Raw genomic sequence first — 15585 nt, 5'->3', positions numbered from 1 at the left:
TTTAATCAAACTTTTGTAATGCTGTAAACCCTTTCGATCAATTGTCACTCCAGGTATTCTGAACATTGTCTTTTCTATTATGAATGGGATATTTTTCATACCAGTTTGACTGCTCAGACAAGTGTAATAAACTATCATTACGAACGTGAACGTTGACTAACAAAAGTTGAATTTATACACCTTCAATACTTGTTACCTACATTAAGCCAAGATGGATCTTGAACTTCGATACCATTACATGAAGGGTCAATGATGAAAACCCTGCAAGCCAGTGATATAGAGACATTAGAAAAGGTTTGTTTTCAGTGGTGCAAAGTACTTAAGTAAAAATGATTTAAATCGTTTTGGGGGTATCTGTACTTTAACTATTTATATTTTTGACAACTTCAGTACATTCATAAAGGACAAAAATGTACTTTTGACTCCATCCACTTTCCCTGATACACAAAAGTACATTTTGAATGCTTTGTATGACAGGAAAATGGTCCAATTTACACACTTATCAAGAGAACCTCTGATCTGGCAGACTCAATAAACACAAATGCTTAGTTTATAAATTATGTCTAAGTGTTGGAGTGTGCCCCTGGCTATTCTTACATTCAAAAAAAGCAATACAATTGTGTTGTCTGCTTTGCTTAATTTTTTTAATTATTTTTACTTTTGATACTTGAGAATATTTCAAACCAAATACTTCCCAAGTAGTATTTTACTGGGCAACTTTCACATTTACTTGAGTCATACTGTTTGTAACTGACTGATTGAGGACTTTTTCCACCACTGTTTGATTTGGACATTTATTTTTTATCAAATGTATTTGACAGGGACAATCTACTGTATTTCTGTAAATGTGCCAGATTTAGCCAGCTGGCTTTGTGATGTAACAAAGGTAGCTGATGATGTAATGAAAACAGACAGTTAAATATGTTTGTGTAGAACTGTTGCACATTTGCTCTGGAAATGAGGACCAAACCTACTCGTCAAAAGGAGTGAATTGCACCTCCAATTGAAGTCAATAATAAGGTATGGATTCATGCCAATACAGTCATTATTTATATAGCTCTGTAGCTTGCAGTATTTTGAAGGAGATAAGCAAGGGAAAATTATGCTTTGGTTAATATTTCTCACGTGAAAGGAAACATGACCATGCTAACTGAAAAATGGATACATGAATATTGGTCAAATGTACCTACATCTTCTGAAGCTGTGTTGGGGCTACTTGATCATTTAAAAAAAAGTCACATAGACGATGTCCATAAATTAGACAACAATACTGAACAGTTGTAGACCGTTGGTAGTGGTAGGCTTCTGGCTGTGATCTCTGACCACTGTAACAGTGAATAGTGGCAATTTACCCGCGGTGTATAGGCTTGTTTACTAGGCTAACTAGTGCATTGGGGTGGGCTATGTGCAGCATGGGCATACAGGAAACCATTCTAGCCGCTTAACTCACCTTGGCCACGAGCTCTATAGTTTACAGCTATTGCATCACCTACAAAGCATCAACTGAATGTTGAATGTCAGGTATTTTAATTGTCTGTATTGTCTACTTGTTAAATGTTTGTAAAGTCTTCATTTGTAATTGTTTGTAATGTCTTATCAATTGGTGTTGGACCACAGGAAGATTAGCTAACGTTATAGCGTTAGCTAATGGGGACTCTAGTAAAGATTCACAAGACTGTTCACATATTCACATTGATCACAGAATCTGATTGATAATCTTAATTCGAAGTTTGAGTTTTCTACTGGACAACCAACACTTGACAGATGGGCTAATCCATAGAAAGAAAATGTGATCTTGGATCTTGAACTCCCCTAGCTACATTTCGACTTAATGTTCAATATTACTAGTGGCACTCTGTCCTTACGAACAGTAAATCATTGGGTCTGACTCTTTTGATTTAATGCAATTTCATCATCGATAGTGAAACAACCACCACATAATCGTCAACTCCCCCCTACAAAACATGAATTTATTTGTGGTTTATCCTCTAGCTATTTGGTAATAGGTGTGATCCTGACTTGGAATGGCCACGAAGTTACACATTGTTTTAGGAAACATGAATTGATTTGTGGTATTATCCTCTTTAGCTATTTGGTATTAGGTGTGATCCTGACTTGGAATGGCCACGAAGTTACACGTTGTTTTAGGTCCAGTTAGTTTGGAAGTTGTGGTAAATGGGGGAGTGTGAGCGCGTGTCATGAGATGCTGCAGGTGTTGATATGGGGATGGATAGGCTACCACTGCCTTTAATTACTACGCTCTGCCTGCACCTACCTCAACTGGTACTCTGCTGCCTCGCTGTGGTGAGAGCACTAACACACTGAACATGATGGACAAGGATGCTCCATATAGCCATCCATCACTGTCTAGGCTGATGGATGTAATACAGAATGACAAGATATGGTTTGAAATCTCTTCTGAAACTGGGGTGGGGTTATTGAGTTCAGGGTTGTGTAATGGTTGCTTCCATGTCAGTCCGCAAAGATGAAATTGCATAGAATCGAATGAATCACATCCAATGATTTCCCGCTTTGGACATTGTTTTGAAAATTATTCTCCATAGCTGCCATACCTTTGATGTCATAAACTGTTACAGAATTCCCCTTCCTTATTATAAACTCTGATTAAAACTATGGAGTTCATTGGCCTACAACACATGTGTGTGTATTTGCCCTTAAAATGATATTGCTAGATGGAAGAAAATAATAAGATAGGCCTAAACTGTAATAAGATGTACTTGAAAGATACTATAAATAGCAGGAGACATACCTGGGTTCTAGACTGGTATTTAGGGCAAGCATTTTAGGATTATACATATGGTTAGTGTCAACTTCTACTTAATGTTAAAGCTCAGCCATGTTGCTACATGTTTACTCATTGACTTCAAGTAGAGCATTGTTTGTGAATCTGAATAAAAGCCTAATAAAAGTGTATCGCCCCCAGCTTGGGCAGCACTGCTACACTGCTTTTTTGGGCTAAAGGTGTTTGTGACACATGCATGTGTTCCAATGATGTCATAATTGTCTGTAGGTTCTATGTTGCCTATCAACTTGGCTGTCCTTCAGAAAGTAGATAATACTTGTATTTTCAAACGATTAATAAAAATACTAGCAACAAAACAAACCAAATAGATTTAATCCATTAATATGATATTGCCAGATGGAAGAAAATAACAAGGTAGGCCTAAACTGTAATAAGATATATCTTATAGACTGCTTCAGTGCATTTGGAAAGTATTCAGACCCCTTGACTTTTTACACATTTCATTTTTTACGTTACAGCCTTATTCTAAAATGGATTACATACAACATTTTCCTCATCAATCTACACACAATATCCTATAATGACAAAGCAAAAACAGTTTAGACATTTTTGCAATTTAAAACGGAAAAAAACAGAAATACCTTATTTACATAAGTATTCAAACCCTTTGCTATGAGACTCAAAATTGAGCACCGGTGCATCCTGTTTCCCTTGATCATCCTTGAGGTATTTCTACAACATGATTGGAGTCCACCTGTGGTAAATTCAATTGATTGGACATGATTTGGAAAGGCACATACCTAAGGTCCCACAGTTGACAGTGCAAAAATCTATTTTAATTCCAGGTTATAAGGCAACAAAATAGGGAAAATGCCAAGGGGGGTGAATACTTTCGCAAGCCGCTATAAATGGTTCAGTTCACATAAACAGTCATTATTTTCAGTTTGAGAGATCATCCCGGGCTTTGCCCCTTCTGCTGTAGCTGAGATGTCCCTGTAGGACATAGAACAACAAGACTATGATGTTTCTGACACTGAGAGAGTCAGGTAAGGCCACTTACACTCTGTCCAGTTAGATATTTGTGTGGAGATTAAGAGAGAGAGACTAATAAGAAAGAACTTGTTATGGGGCAGGTCAGGCGTCATTCATGGAGTCATTTGTAGGGTCAAGTCCCCAGCCAATCTATTTGAACCGCTCATTATTTGTGGCCATGTATTAACTACTAAGTGAGTCTTTGACATGAAGACAGTGGTTAGATTCTGCCATGGGGACCTGCTCTGATGTTGTTTCCATTCTCTCCTGGTTATGACCATAGAGCCTTGTCCCAGTCTCTAGACCTGCCTGTCTGTGTGATGGATGACCACCTGACCTCTGAAGCTGTCAATGAGATGGTAAGTTGACCTTGTCATTTCATATTACAACATTAATCCAATAAAATGTTATAGTGATGCTATCATTGGCAATGTTGACGTACCACAACCATCTCTGTTGTGTTGCAGTTGTTTAATTGGCCCAACGTTGCCAATGCTCCTCCACTCTTTAACAGTTAATAATAATTTCAGTATGATATTTGTTGTATATAATGTTTTATTATTTGCAATATAATTACATTTCTACCAGGAGCAGAGCAATTCTACCAGGAGCAGAGCAACCTCAGTGATGGAAACCACAGAAGAGGGGAAGCTCAACAATGTGGAACATCTGACACTTATGGACTTCCTTCAAAACCTAACTGAGAAGTATGTTCTGTTTTCTTTGGTACTATCACACCTTCAAGGAAATAGGATCAAATTAGAAACTGATCAATCGGGAAAAAAAAATTCATTGCTAGAAAAGTTGTCACATTGCAATTTTGCCAAAACAACTGACACAAAGCAAGTATAACTTCACGATCAGGCAAATAATTAAATAAAAACAATTCTGCCACGCATCCTGATATGACAACATTTATAACAATATTGTTTTCAGGCAATGGAGGGGGATTCGTGAGGGCATGTTTGACCCGGTAAGATCATGTTACTGACAATTTAATTAGATTACCATGAAAACTCTGCCTAATGTTTAACCTTGTTCATAAGCTTTTGAAAGACGCACTATGCAACATTTTAAAACACTTCTTCTGTTTCTGGAATACAGCTGACAAAACAACAGCTTGCCGGCTTGTGTCTGAGGATTGTCCAGTTTTTATCGGACAAGCTGATGCAGATCATCATCCCAGGTCTTTACGAACTACTGGGCATCCAAGATGCTGCCTCCTCTCCATTGTCACAGAGATCTCTCACAGCGTCACTCACCAGTCTGTTAGACGATAAGACTAACACCAAGTCCCGCGTGAGATTTACTGAGGCTGGTGTACCTAAGAGGCCAGGCAGTCGAAAGTCGTACAATAGCTTTCGCATCCCGACTCCCTACCCTTCCTCCAACTGTATGGATCAGGAAGAGGAAGAAGAGCAGGAATCACAACTTAAGTCCAAGGAGATTTACCTGACTAAGGGCAGTGGAAGCTACCTGCCCAAGGGGGCCATGAGGTATGTTCTTAAAGGGAAATTTAACAACTTCATATTCATCTAGACAATCTGGACCCTTTCTTTCTAAAATTATCTGCCGAAATTGTTGCCACCCCTATTACTAGCCTGTTCAACCTCTCTTTCGTGTCGTCTGAGATTCCCAAAGATTGGAAAGCAGCTGCGGTCATCCCCCTCTTCAAAGGGGGGGACACTCTTGACCCAAACTGCTACAGACCTATATCTATCCTACCGTGCCTTTCTAAGGTCTTCGAAAGCCAAGTCAACAAACAGATTACCGACCATTTCGAATCTCACCATACCTTCTCTGCTATGCAATCTGGTTTCAGAGCTGGTCATGGGTGCACCTCAGCCACGCTCAAGGTCCTAAACGATATCTTAACCGCCATCGATAAGAAACATTACTGTGCAGCCGTATTCATTGATCTGGCCAAGGCTTTCGACTCTGTCAATCACCATATCCTCATCGGCAGACTCGACAGCCTTGGTTTCTCAAATGATTGCCTCGCCTGGTTCACCAACTACTTCTCTGATAGAGTTCAGTGTGTCAAATCGGAGGGTCTGCTGTCCGGACCTCTGGCAGTCTCTATGGGGGTGCCACAGGGTTCAATTCTTGGACCGACTCTCTTCTCTGTATACATCAATGAGGTCGCTCTTGCTGCTGGTGAGTCCCTGATCCACCTCTACGCAGACGACACCATTCTGTATACTTCCGGCCCTTCTTTGGACACTGTGTTAACAACCCTCCAGGCAAGCTTCAATGCCATACAACTCTCCTTCCGTGGCCTCCAATTGCTCTTAAATACAAGTAAAACTAAATGCATGCTCTTCAACCGATCGCTACCTGCACCTACCCGCCTGTCCAACATCACTACTCTGGACGGCTCTGACTTAGAATACGTGGACAACTACAAATACTTAGGTGTCTGGTTAGACTGTAAACTCTCCTTCCAGACCCATATCAAACATCTCCAATCCAAAGTTAAATCTAGAATTGGCTTCCTATTTCGCAACAAAGCATCCTTCACTCATGCTGCCAAACATACCCTTGTAAAACTGACCATCCTACCAATCCTCGACTTTGGCGATGTCATTTACAAAATAGCCTCCAATACCCTACTCAACAAATTGGATGCAGTCTATCACAGTGCAATCCGTTTTATCACCAAAGCCCCATATACTACCCACCATTGTGACCTGTACGCTCTCGTTGGCTGGCCCTCGCTTCATACTCGTCGCCAAACCCACTGGCTCCATGTCATCTACAAGACCCTGCTAGGTAAAGTCCCCCCTTATCTCAGCTCGCTGGTCACCATAGCATCTCCCACCTGTAGCACACGCTCCAGCAGGTATATCTCTCTAGTCACCCCCAAAACCAATTCTTTCTTTGGCCGCCTCTCCTTCCAGTTCTCTGCTGCCAATGACTGGAACGAACTACAAAAATCTCTGAAACTGGAAACACTTATCTCCCTCACTAGCTTTAAGCACCAACTGTCAGAGCAGCTCACAGATTACTGCACCTGTACATAGCCCACCTATAATTTAGCCCAAACAACTACCTCTTTCCCAACTGTATTTAATTTTTATTTATTTATTTATTTTGCTCCTTTGCACCCCATTATTTTTATTTCTACTTTGCACATTCTTCCATTGCAAAACTACCATTCCAGTATTTTACTTGCTATATTGTATTTACTTTGCCATCATGGCCTTTTTTGCCGTTACCTCCCTTCTCACCTCATTTGCTCACATTGTATATAGACTTGTTTATACTGCATTATTGACTGTATGTTTGTTTTTACTCCATGTGTAACTCTGTGTCGTTTTATCTGTCGAACTGCTTTGCTTTATCTTGGCCAGGTCGCAATTGTAAATGAGAACTTGTTCTCAACTTGCCTACCTGGTTAAATAAAGGTAAAATAAATAAAATAAAAAATAAAAATCTCCAGCATCACCATATGTGAAAATTACACATTTCCATGCTTTGTAGTAAAAAAAAATTGAGAGGGATGTAACTGTTTCCAATAGTGCCAAGAAATTAGTGCTTTTTGAGGTTGGTTTGGTTTCGATTCAAATATTTAAAAAATAATCACGGTTTTGGATACTTTTTTTAGACATTGAATGCACTATGGATTATGTGTGTTGAATGCTGTAACAACACATAATAAAACAATGAATAAAAGTCCCATGATGGTAGTGACTGTCCATTACTGTTTATGACTTATCAACCATCATTTACTTTCTCATATAAAATATTTATTTGATGACTTTATTATTTCATTCCAAGTCATCAACTCATCTCTATAGAGCTGCTGCTTATCCTGTCTGACAAAATCACTATTTTAGTAGTTCTTCTAAGTAAATAAGACCTACTTTTATGACCACTGAACACCAACTGTCAATCACTTAGATCATGTATTTCCAGGTAGAGAATCCTCGCAACACAACTGCTTTTTATCTCTCTCATGCATTCTCTCGTCTCTCCGTCTCAGTCAATGAGGTTTCCGTATCTGCTCCACACAGAGTGGACAAGTAAGTGGGCGTGCAATGGATTATGGGCTTTAATTGCCATATTTTCTGTGCTAAACTATGTAGAATATTGACCTGTTGGAAACTACAACTCCCTACTACATTGCATAGTTCGTGCTTGATCTGATTTATCTCTACAGAAACTGAGCATCGAGCTCACAGAAGAAGAAAAAAATTAACTATATGGAATTCAAATAATTGAGCCGACGTCGGTCAATTAGTTGTTTAAAAACCGAAAAATAACAAAAATGTTGGTTAAATGCTCAGCTCTAGAGTCTAATGACATCATCAGTGTGCATCGTGTGATTTTAACCAATTATGAGTAGGCATTGCCTACTAATTGGTTGATGTCATAGAAAACACTTATCTTCCTCTTTCTTTTTTACTACAAAACATAGAAATGCCCGTTTTTCACATATGCTGATGTTGGGGTGGTGCTGGAGATGATGAATATGAAGTTGAAACATTTAGAAATTTCCCTTTAACATTTCTTCAAACTGCCTTTTATTTATGATTGTCCTTGAAGTTATTAGAAGTTACAGTATTTGAAGTTTATAGCAATTTGGATTTTTGTAGAGGATAGATATTGCCAGGATAGATAGATATCTACAGGCCAGTTTCAATACAAATGACTTATACAAAATACATTTTATTGGGCTTTAGAAATTAAACAGTTAGGCTGACATCACACTAAGGTTTTTTCTCAGAGAAACAGCAGTGTTTTCCTCATTGTTTTCAATGGTGCAGATGTATTTGACACACTGAATGTGCATCACAGCTTAACATATTATTTGTTTGACTTTGATGATTTCTGTTGTTTTTTTCCCCAAGGATTCTAACCTCTCTGTCTGATGTGCAGAAAAAAACAACCAACTCTGAGACGCTACAAGTCCTCTTAGGTGTCTCAGAGGACACCCTCGTCACCTGTGTGCAGGACAGCCTGCAAGGTTCTCTCTCCAAACTTGCATGCATGTCCAATTCTCCATCTGGAAGTGCAGGCTCTATGATGCTAACCCCTGCTGTAATGGCAGAGTTGGCTAAAGATGTCAAGTCGGCCTTATCAGTGGTCGTTAAGAGTGCCTCCGCAAGCCAAACCTCTCTAGTGACACCGGTAAGGGGAGACTCACAGACCAAGGTAACTGAGAGCATGGTGAGAGAGCTGGCTGCTAAACTTGAAAAAGTTGACCAAGAGAGCAAGAGTCTAACAGGGCAAGTCATGACCACGATCTCTGACACAATGGTGGCTTTTGTTGACGAGAACGAACAGAATTTGCTGGAAGATCTGAAGGACAAGATCACGTTTTTGGCATCGCATGTTGGCTTCATTGACGATCTTGATGCCCTGATAAGGAAATACGAGAGCAGCTACAATATTGGTGAATCTGGTTCCTCCTGCACGCTCACGTCTAAGAGCATCCAAAAACTCTCCAGCAGGGAGTTTCAAACATCAGCAATACAAGCAGTGAGTGGAGTTCTTGCCAAAAAAGTCAGTAGTTTGAGCTTTCCTAGTTCAGTCGTTCAGTCTGAGTTAACAGGTGCTGTATCAGGTCAAACATTGTCTGGCATTGTAAAGACAGAGTCAATTCACCCAGTGGGCTCAGCAGCGTCAGTAGTTGTTAAGACTTTCGTGTCAGATATGAAGTCCTTGGCTGAATCTGAAGAGAGTCCCCAACAGAAGAGTGCCTGGTCTGCTGCTGTTCACATTTACCACAGCATCCAAAACAACTTGAAAGATTATTTCGGCAAGCTTCAGCGATGTGCCTTAAAGAGCATTGTCACATATGATGATAACATCACAAATGCTGAGTTTAAGGAGACAGTTCCACTTCCTTGCTTAAACATGAAATATAGGCCCAGTAAGAGTGAGCCTCAGTTGCCAGAGTCCACTGGTGCAGTTACTTTACAAAGAGGCCTAAGTGAGAGATCAAAACTTCTTTGGGCACACACTGAGTCAGAAGAAAGCAAGCTCCTTCTGACAACTTGCACCAAAGAAGTAATCTCAGAGCCTCTGGTCTTGTACAACACTGAGATGTCAAAGGAGGACCCCCTGTACACTGTTGGAGAAAAAGGATCAGGCTTCTCTATTGAGAGAGAGAAATTTGTAGAGGGTGTTCTGGCTCAGCTTGGGGATATCTCCCATTCCAGGTCCTCATCACCAATAGTTTGTGAGTTCTCCTGTCAAAATGAGGACAGCAGAAGTAAGGCCACAGCTTCTTTGACCAGTCTGTTAGATTGTATTAGAAAACTCTCAAGTGAGGAATTCAAGAGAGACACCAATCAAGCAGTGAGTGAGTTCCTAGTTAAAAAGTCCACCAGTAGCTTAACTAGTGCACAGCCTGCTTATTCTGTAGCATCCAGGTCTTGTTCCGTTCAAAACCAGAGAACCTTGTCAAAGCATATTTGTGCGGATTCTGCTGCCTTTGGCATCATTGACACATTTGTGGAAGACCTGCAGAGCTTGGCGCAACCTGCAGAAGTAGAGGAGAGAGAACCTGACCTCCAGGAAAATGTACAAAAGCGAAAGAGCAGGATCTGGTCTGCTACCACTAGTTTATATAAAAATATTAGGAAGATATTAAAGGGCTTCACCATTCACCGGCGGAGGTCAGACGTGCAGAGAAGAATGTCTAGCCATACACCCACAGAGGACTCTGGACATCTTGTGACTAAGGAGTACCTTGGTTTGGCAAGCCAGAACTTGACGCAAGCTAGTAAGAGTGTGCCTCACTTGCCCAGTTTGAACCAGGAAGTGACTCTACACATGGGTGTCAGCGAGAGTTCAAAACTTCTCTGGATTGAAACAGACGAGGGTCTAATGAACAATAGTACCAAACAGGTCATTTCAACAATCTTGACCTCATGCGAGGATCAGACATCAAATGCACCTTGCTTCTCCACAGTAGGAAAGAAAATATCTGATATGTCCCTTGAGGTCAACATGTTGGTAGGTGGTGTTCTGTCTCAGCTGAAGGACATCTCCTTGTCAAGGTCCCCAACACCATGTGAAGACATGTTTGAACGTCTCCAAGGTTCTACTGAGCGAACCTCTCCAGTAAGTCTAGATTGCTGCACGGCTGCCTCCAAAGGCATTGCATCTTCCCACAGTCTTTCAACAAAGAGCCTCCAAAAACTCTCTAGTCATGAGTTCCAAACCAAAGCTGAGAAAGGAGTGAGTGAGGTCCTCTCTAGATCATTTAACATTGTGGAGGAAGGTACAACAGATAAGTACCTTCAGTCTGTATCTACATCCACCACATCTACTGATATTATACAAACCATGGTGAAAGACCAGCAGGAGCTCACCCAGACCACCCAATCATCTGACATGGTATCTGGAACCTCCCTGCTCACCACTGGAGAGGTTTCTGAGAAAAGGATCTGGTCTGTTGCTCGTAACATCTACTACAGTCTGCAAAGTAAGATTACGGAGTTTCTCAGAAAAGATCTTCAAAGATCAGACACAACACTTGGTTCAATCCAAATCTTTACACATCAAAGTAGTCCTGCATCACAAAGAGCAAGTCTCGGCCATCTTGAGGTCAACCAGAGCAGTGTTACACCTGGTGGAAACAATGCCTGTGTGGACATTCCGCACAAATTACTACCTAAAACCACTGAGCTCTCAGGATCCATGCTGGAGGATATTGACACGATCCGTTGTAGGAGTGCTGACAGCCAAAATACAAGAAATACCTCTTCTTCACGCTCCTCCATCTCTCTAACACCTACTTCAAAATTAAGGCAGTCGAAATGGCACTTTGCCTTACCCGGGACTCCCATCCCCACTGAGTTTCCTGCTCAGATTGACTTTCCCATTGTTAGAAACACAATCATTGAGGACTTCTTTCACACAGAGGACTTACTTCCTGTAACCTTTGTGGACAAAGTCAGGCAAGCTGCTGGGCTGGTAGTGGACATTATGGTGGAAAGTGTTGAGAACACACAGGAAAATGGACAGGGTGCTTCACATCTTGACGACCTCCGATCTGCTGTTAGGAAATTGAGAAAAATCATATCCACTTGGACCATCCACATTTTCAGCCATGAATTGGTGGATAAAGTGATAGCCCTTCAGGACAGCCACAGCACTCCAAAGGTCTTAACATTAGAAGCAGCCAAAAGTGCTTCAGACTCCATTCTTTCAAGGCTGAAATGGGGAAAGGAACAATGTGCCATATCCAAGGAGCTCTCCTCTCATCTTCTCCAGATATTTGCTGAAGAGACAGTGAAGGGCTTCCTGAGACAGTGGTCAGATGATTATGAAAACATAAACTTTGATGTTTCAGTCCAGAATGATCCAAAGACTTCTACTTGCATGGTCATTCTTCAAATGATCACCAAAGCCACTGCTAAATGTTATTTTGAGTCCACTACCAGCGTGGCCACCAGTGACATTGTAGAAGGCGTGTTTGATTTGGAAAGGGATACCATCAGCAGTACTGGAGAGCAGGTCCTCACCTTTAACACAAAGGTATAGTACACATACATCTTTCATGAATAACACTGCTGTTAACCTTTTATGAGATATATGATTCTTTGTGTCATGGCATTGCACTGCTTCTTTGCAATTGATATCCTGTACTTTAAGATATCGAAAAAATTTCAGTTTGTTTTAATGTGCCTTTTCCCACCAACCAGGGTTCCAAGAAAGTTAGTAAGAACCTCTGTCCTCAAGAGTCTCTGGAGTACCAGCCTCAGAACATTTCCCCTACTGTGTACTTTACAGGTAAGCCCTGCTGTTGTTGAGGCTGCTGCTCAGTCAAGACGGAGACATTATCCCTTTACCATTCCACTAATTCATTTGGAAAGACATTGTACTCCTCTGAGTTGTTACCTATGACATACTGTACTGTGGGCTGGGTGGTAGCCTAGTGGGTTAAGAGGTTGGGCCAGTAACCGATAGGTTGCTGGTTCAGAATCCCTGAGTTCACGAGGCAAAATCTGTCAATGTGCTCTTGAGCTAGGCACTTCATCCTAATTGCTCCTGTAAGTCTCTCTGGATAACTGTGTCTGATAAATGAGTTAAAATGTAAATTGATGGCATGCTGGATGGTCTTTCGTTGCAGAGACGATGACAACATCTCATGGCTCCTTTTCTCCAGAGGGAATTTATGATATCGCATCGTCCTTCCCACTTGAAGAGAAGAGTCGCAAACCCTCCCTTTTCACCAGATTGTCTAGATCCATCAAGAAAGGCTTTCTCAGCCCATTCAAATCTTCAAGGAAAAACAAATTATTTAATTAAATTCCTCATTATAACAACGAGAGCATTCATTTGTTCAGATGAGAATCTAATCGTATTGGTCACACACGCAGAAAACAACTGTGAGAGGCTTTATTACGAGCACATTCCCAACAATGCAGAGTTAAAAAAGTAAGAAAATATTTTCTAAATAGTAACACAATAACAATAACAAGGCTATATACTAGGAGTACCAGTACCGAGTCAATGTGCATGGGTGCGAGGTAGTCGAGGTAATACAGTATGTACATGTAGGTAAGGGTAAAAGTGACTAGGCAATCAGGATAGATAAAAAACACAGTAGCAGCAACTAGTGTGAAAGTCGGGTCAGTGTCACAGTGAATGTGTGGGTAGAGTGTAGTGAGTGTGCATCGAGCCAATTCAAGAGAGTCAGTGGAAAACAATTAGAAAAATACATCAATGACAAAGGTCAATGCAAATAGTGCAGGTGGCCATTTAATTAACGTTCAGCAGTCTAATGGCTTGGGGGTAGAAGCTGTTCAGCAGTCTAATGGCTTGGGGGTAGAAGCTGTTCAGCAGTCTGACTTGGGGGTAGATGCTGTTCAGCAGTCCTATAACTTGGGGTAGAAGCTGTTCAGCAGTCTAATGGCTTCGGGGTAGAAGCTGTTCAGCAGTCTAATGGCTTGGGGGTAGAAGCTGTTCAGCAGTCTAATGGCTTGGGGGTAGAAGCTTGTTCAGCAATCTAATGACTTGGGGGTAGAAGCTGTTCAGCAGTCGTATGACTTGGGGGTAGAAGCTGTTCAGCAATCTAATGACTTGGGGGTAGAAGCTGTTCAGCAGTCGTATGGCTTGGGGGTAGAAGCTGTTCTGCAGTCTAATGACTTGGGGGTAGAAGCTGTTCAGCAGTCTAATGACTTGGCGTAGAAGCTGTTCAGCATTCTAATGACTTGGAGGTAGAAGCTGTTCAGAATTCTAATGACTTGGGGGTAGAAGCTGATCAGCAGTCTAATGGCTTGGGGATAGAAGCTGTTCAGCAGTCTAATGACTTGGGGGTAGAAGCTGTTCAGCATTCTAATGACTTGGGGGTAGAAGCTGTTCAGCAGTCTAATGACTTGGGGGTAGAAGCTGTTCAGCAGTCTAATGACTTGGGGGTGGAAGCTGTTCAGCAGTCTAATGACTTGGGGGTAGAAGCTGTTCAGCAGTCTAATGACTTGGGGGTAGAAGCTGTTGAGCAGTCTAATGACTTGGGGGTAGAAGCTGTTCAGAATTCTAATGACTTGGGGGTAGAAGCTGTTCAGCAGTCTAATGGCTTGGGGGTAGAAGCTGTTCAGGAGTCTTATGGCTTGGGGGTAGAAGCTGTTCAGCAGTCTAATGGCTTGGGGGTAGAAGCTGTTCAGCAGTCTAATGACTTGGGGGTAGAAGCTGTTCAGCAGTCTAATGACTTGGGGGTAGAAGCTGTTCAGCAGTCTAATGACTTGGGGGTGGAAGCTGTTCAGCAGTCTAATGGCTTGGGGGTAGAAGCTGTTCAGCAGTCTAATGACTTGGGGGTAGAAGCTGTTCAGCAGTCTAATGACTTGGGGGTGGAAGCTGTTCAGCAGTCTAATGACTTGGGGGTAGAAGCTGTTCAGCAGTCTAATGACTTGGGGGTAGAAGCTGTTCAGCAGTCTAATGACTTGGGGGTAGAAGCTGTTCAGCAGTCCAATGACTTGGGGGTAGAAGCTGTTCAGCAGTCTAATGACTTGGGGGTGGAAGCTGTTCAGCAGTCTAATGGCTTGGGGGTAGACGCTGTTAAGGAGCCTTTTGTCCCAGACTTGGTGCTCTCGTATCGCTTCCCGTGTGGTAGCAGAGTGAACAGTCTATGACTTGGGTGGTTGGAGCCTTTTGCCAATCATTTACATATCACTTACTTTATTTTTATTTGATTTGATGTCATATTGTAAAAGTATGTATCTGTTTTGCTGAAAATATGATTTTGAAAACAATGAATGTCTACAAGTGCTTCATAAAACAGTTATATTTATTTTTGTATTTTCAAAAGACAGCAAATAGCCAATCAAGTATCAACATAAGTGAAATGAAAGACAGATTTCATTTTCAGTGAATAATTGTCTTGTCCAGTAAGCAACTCAATGACAGCGATTCAATGACATCATTATATCACCTCCAAGAGGCATCTTCAACGTTCACCTGACAACCCATTGGATAAGACACAAACACTAACCAAGTGTTTCTTACCTGTCAAGAAGGTTGAGATCAGAAGCTTCTTCAATACCCCAGAAATGGAAAGGCTTTGAGACAAAGACAATCAACTGTCCAGATAATGCACATACACTAACCCGGATGTTCTACTTGCCCCACTGAGTTACAGCAAAGTTATCATTTATGCATGGGTCCACGATCCACTCATAGCTCTCACAGCTATCTGACAGTACTCAGAATACTAAGGAAGAAGTGTGTGATATTGGATTTGGTATTCTTCCCACTCCCAAGTGATTGGGAGTCCCATAGGGTGCCGCATAATTGGCCCAGCGTCGTCCGGGTTTGGCCATCATTGTAAATAAGAA

General features: G+C 41.4%; 1 protein-coding gene across 2 annotated transcripts; it reads left to right on the top strand.

Annotated features, from left to right (window-relative positions):
* The first annotated feature begins 821 nt into the window (after nucleotides 1-821).
* Nucleotides 822-13229, top strand: LOC116373034 (uncharacterized). 2 transcript variants are annotated; one of them, XM_031821744.1, is made up of 9 exons: nucleotides 822-1020; nucleotides 3708-3810; nucleotides 4080-4155; nucleotides 4385-4503; nucleotides 4733-4769; nucleotides 4901-5292; nucleotides 8650-12289; nucleotides 12457-12544; nucleotides 12885-13229. In XM_031821744.1, the coding sequence occupies exons 3-9, from the start codon at nucleotides 4117-4119 to the stop codon at nucleotides 13061-13063; spliced, it is 4494 nt and encodes a 1497-aa protein (XP_031677604.1). In that variant the 5' UTR covers nucleotides 822-1020; nucleotides 3708-3810; nucleotides 4080-4116; the 3' UTR covers nucleotides 13064-13229. The 2 variants fall into 2 exon arrangements, with proteins under 2 accessions (XP_031677604.1, XP_031677603.1); XM_031821743.1 differs by lacking the exons at nucleotides 822-1020; nucleotides 3708-3810 and having other exon boundaries at nucleotides 3844-4155.
* The last annotated feature ends 2356 nt before the right edge of the window (nucleotides 13230-15585 follow it).

The sequence above is a fragment of the Oncorhynchus kisutch genome, unplaced genomic scaffold (assembly GCF_002021735.2).
Source record: "Oncorhynchus kisutch isolate 150728-3 unplaced genomic scaffold, Okis_V2 scaffold4012, whole genome shotgun sequence".
Taxonomy (NCBI): domain Eukaryota; kingdom Metazoa; phylum Chordata; class Actinopteri; order Salmoniformes; family Salmonidae; genus Oncorhynchus; species Oncorhynchus kisutch.
This window is presented reverse-complemented; position numbering and strand designations above follow the sequence as displayed.

Excerpts from the sequence above, each read along its gene's own strand:
- LOC116373034 (XM_031821743.1), top strand. The coding sequence starts at position 4,045 with ATGTTGTTTCCATTCTCTCCTGGTTATGACCATAGAGCCTTGTCCCAG. Across the intron at positions 4,156-4,384 it reads CTGAAGCTGTCAATGAGATG|GAGCAGAGCAATTCTACCAG; the intron begins GTAAGTTGACCT and ends CATTTCTACCAG. Across the intron at positions 4,770-4,900 it reads GTGAGGGCATGTTTGACCCG|CTGACAAAACAACAGCTTGC; the intron begins GTAAGATCATGT and ends TCTGGAATACAG.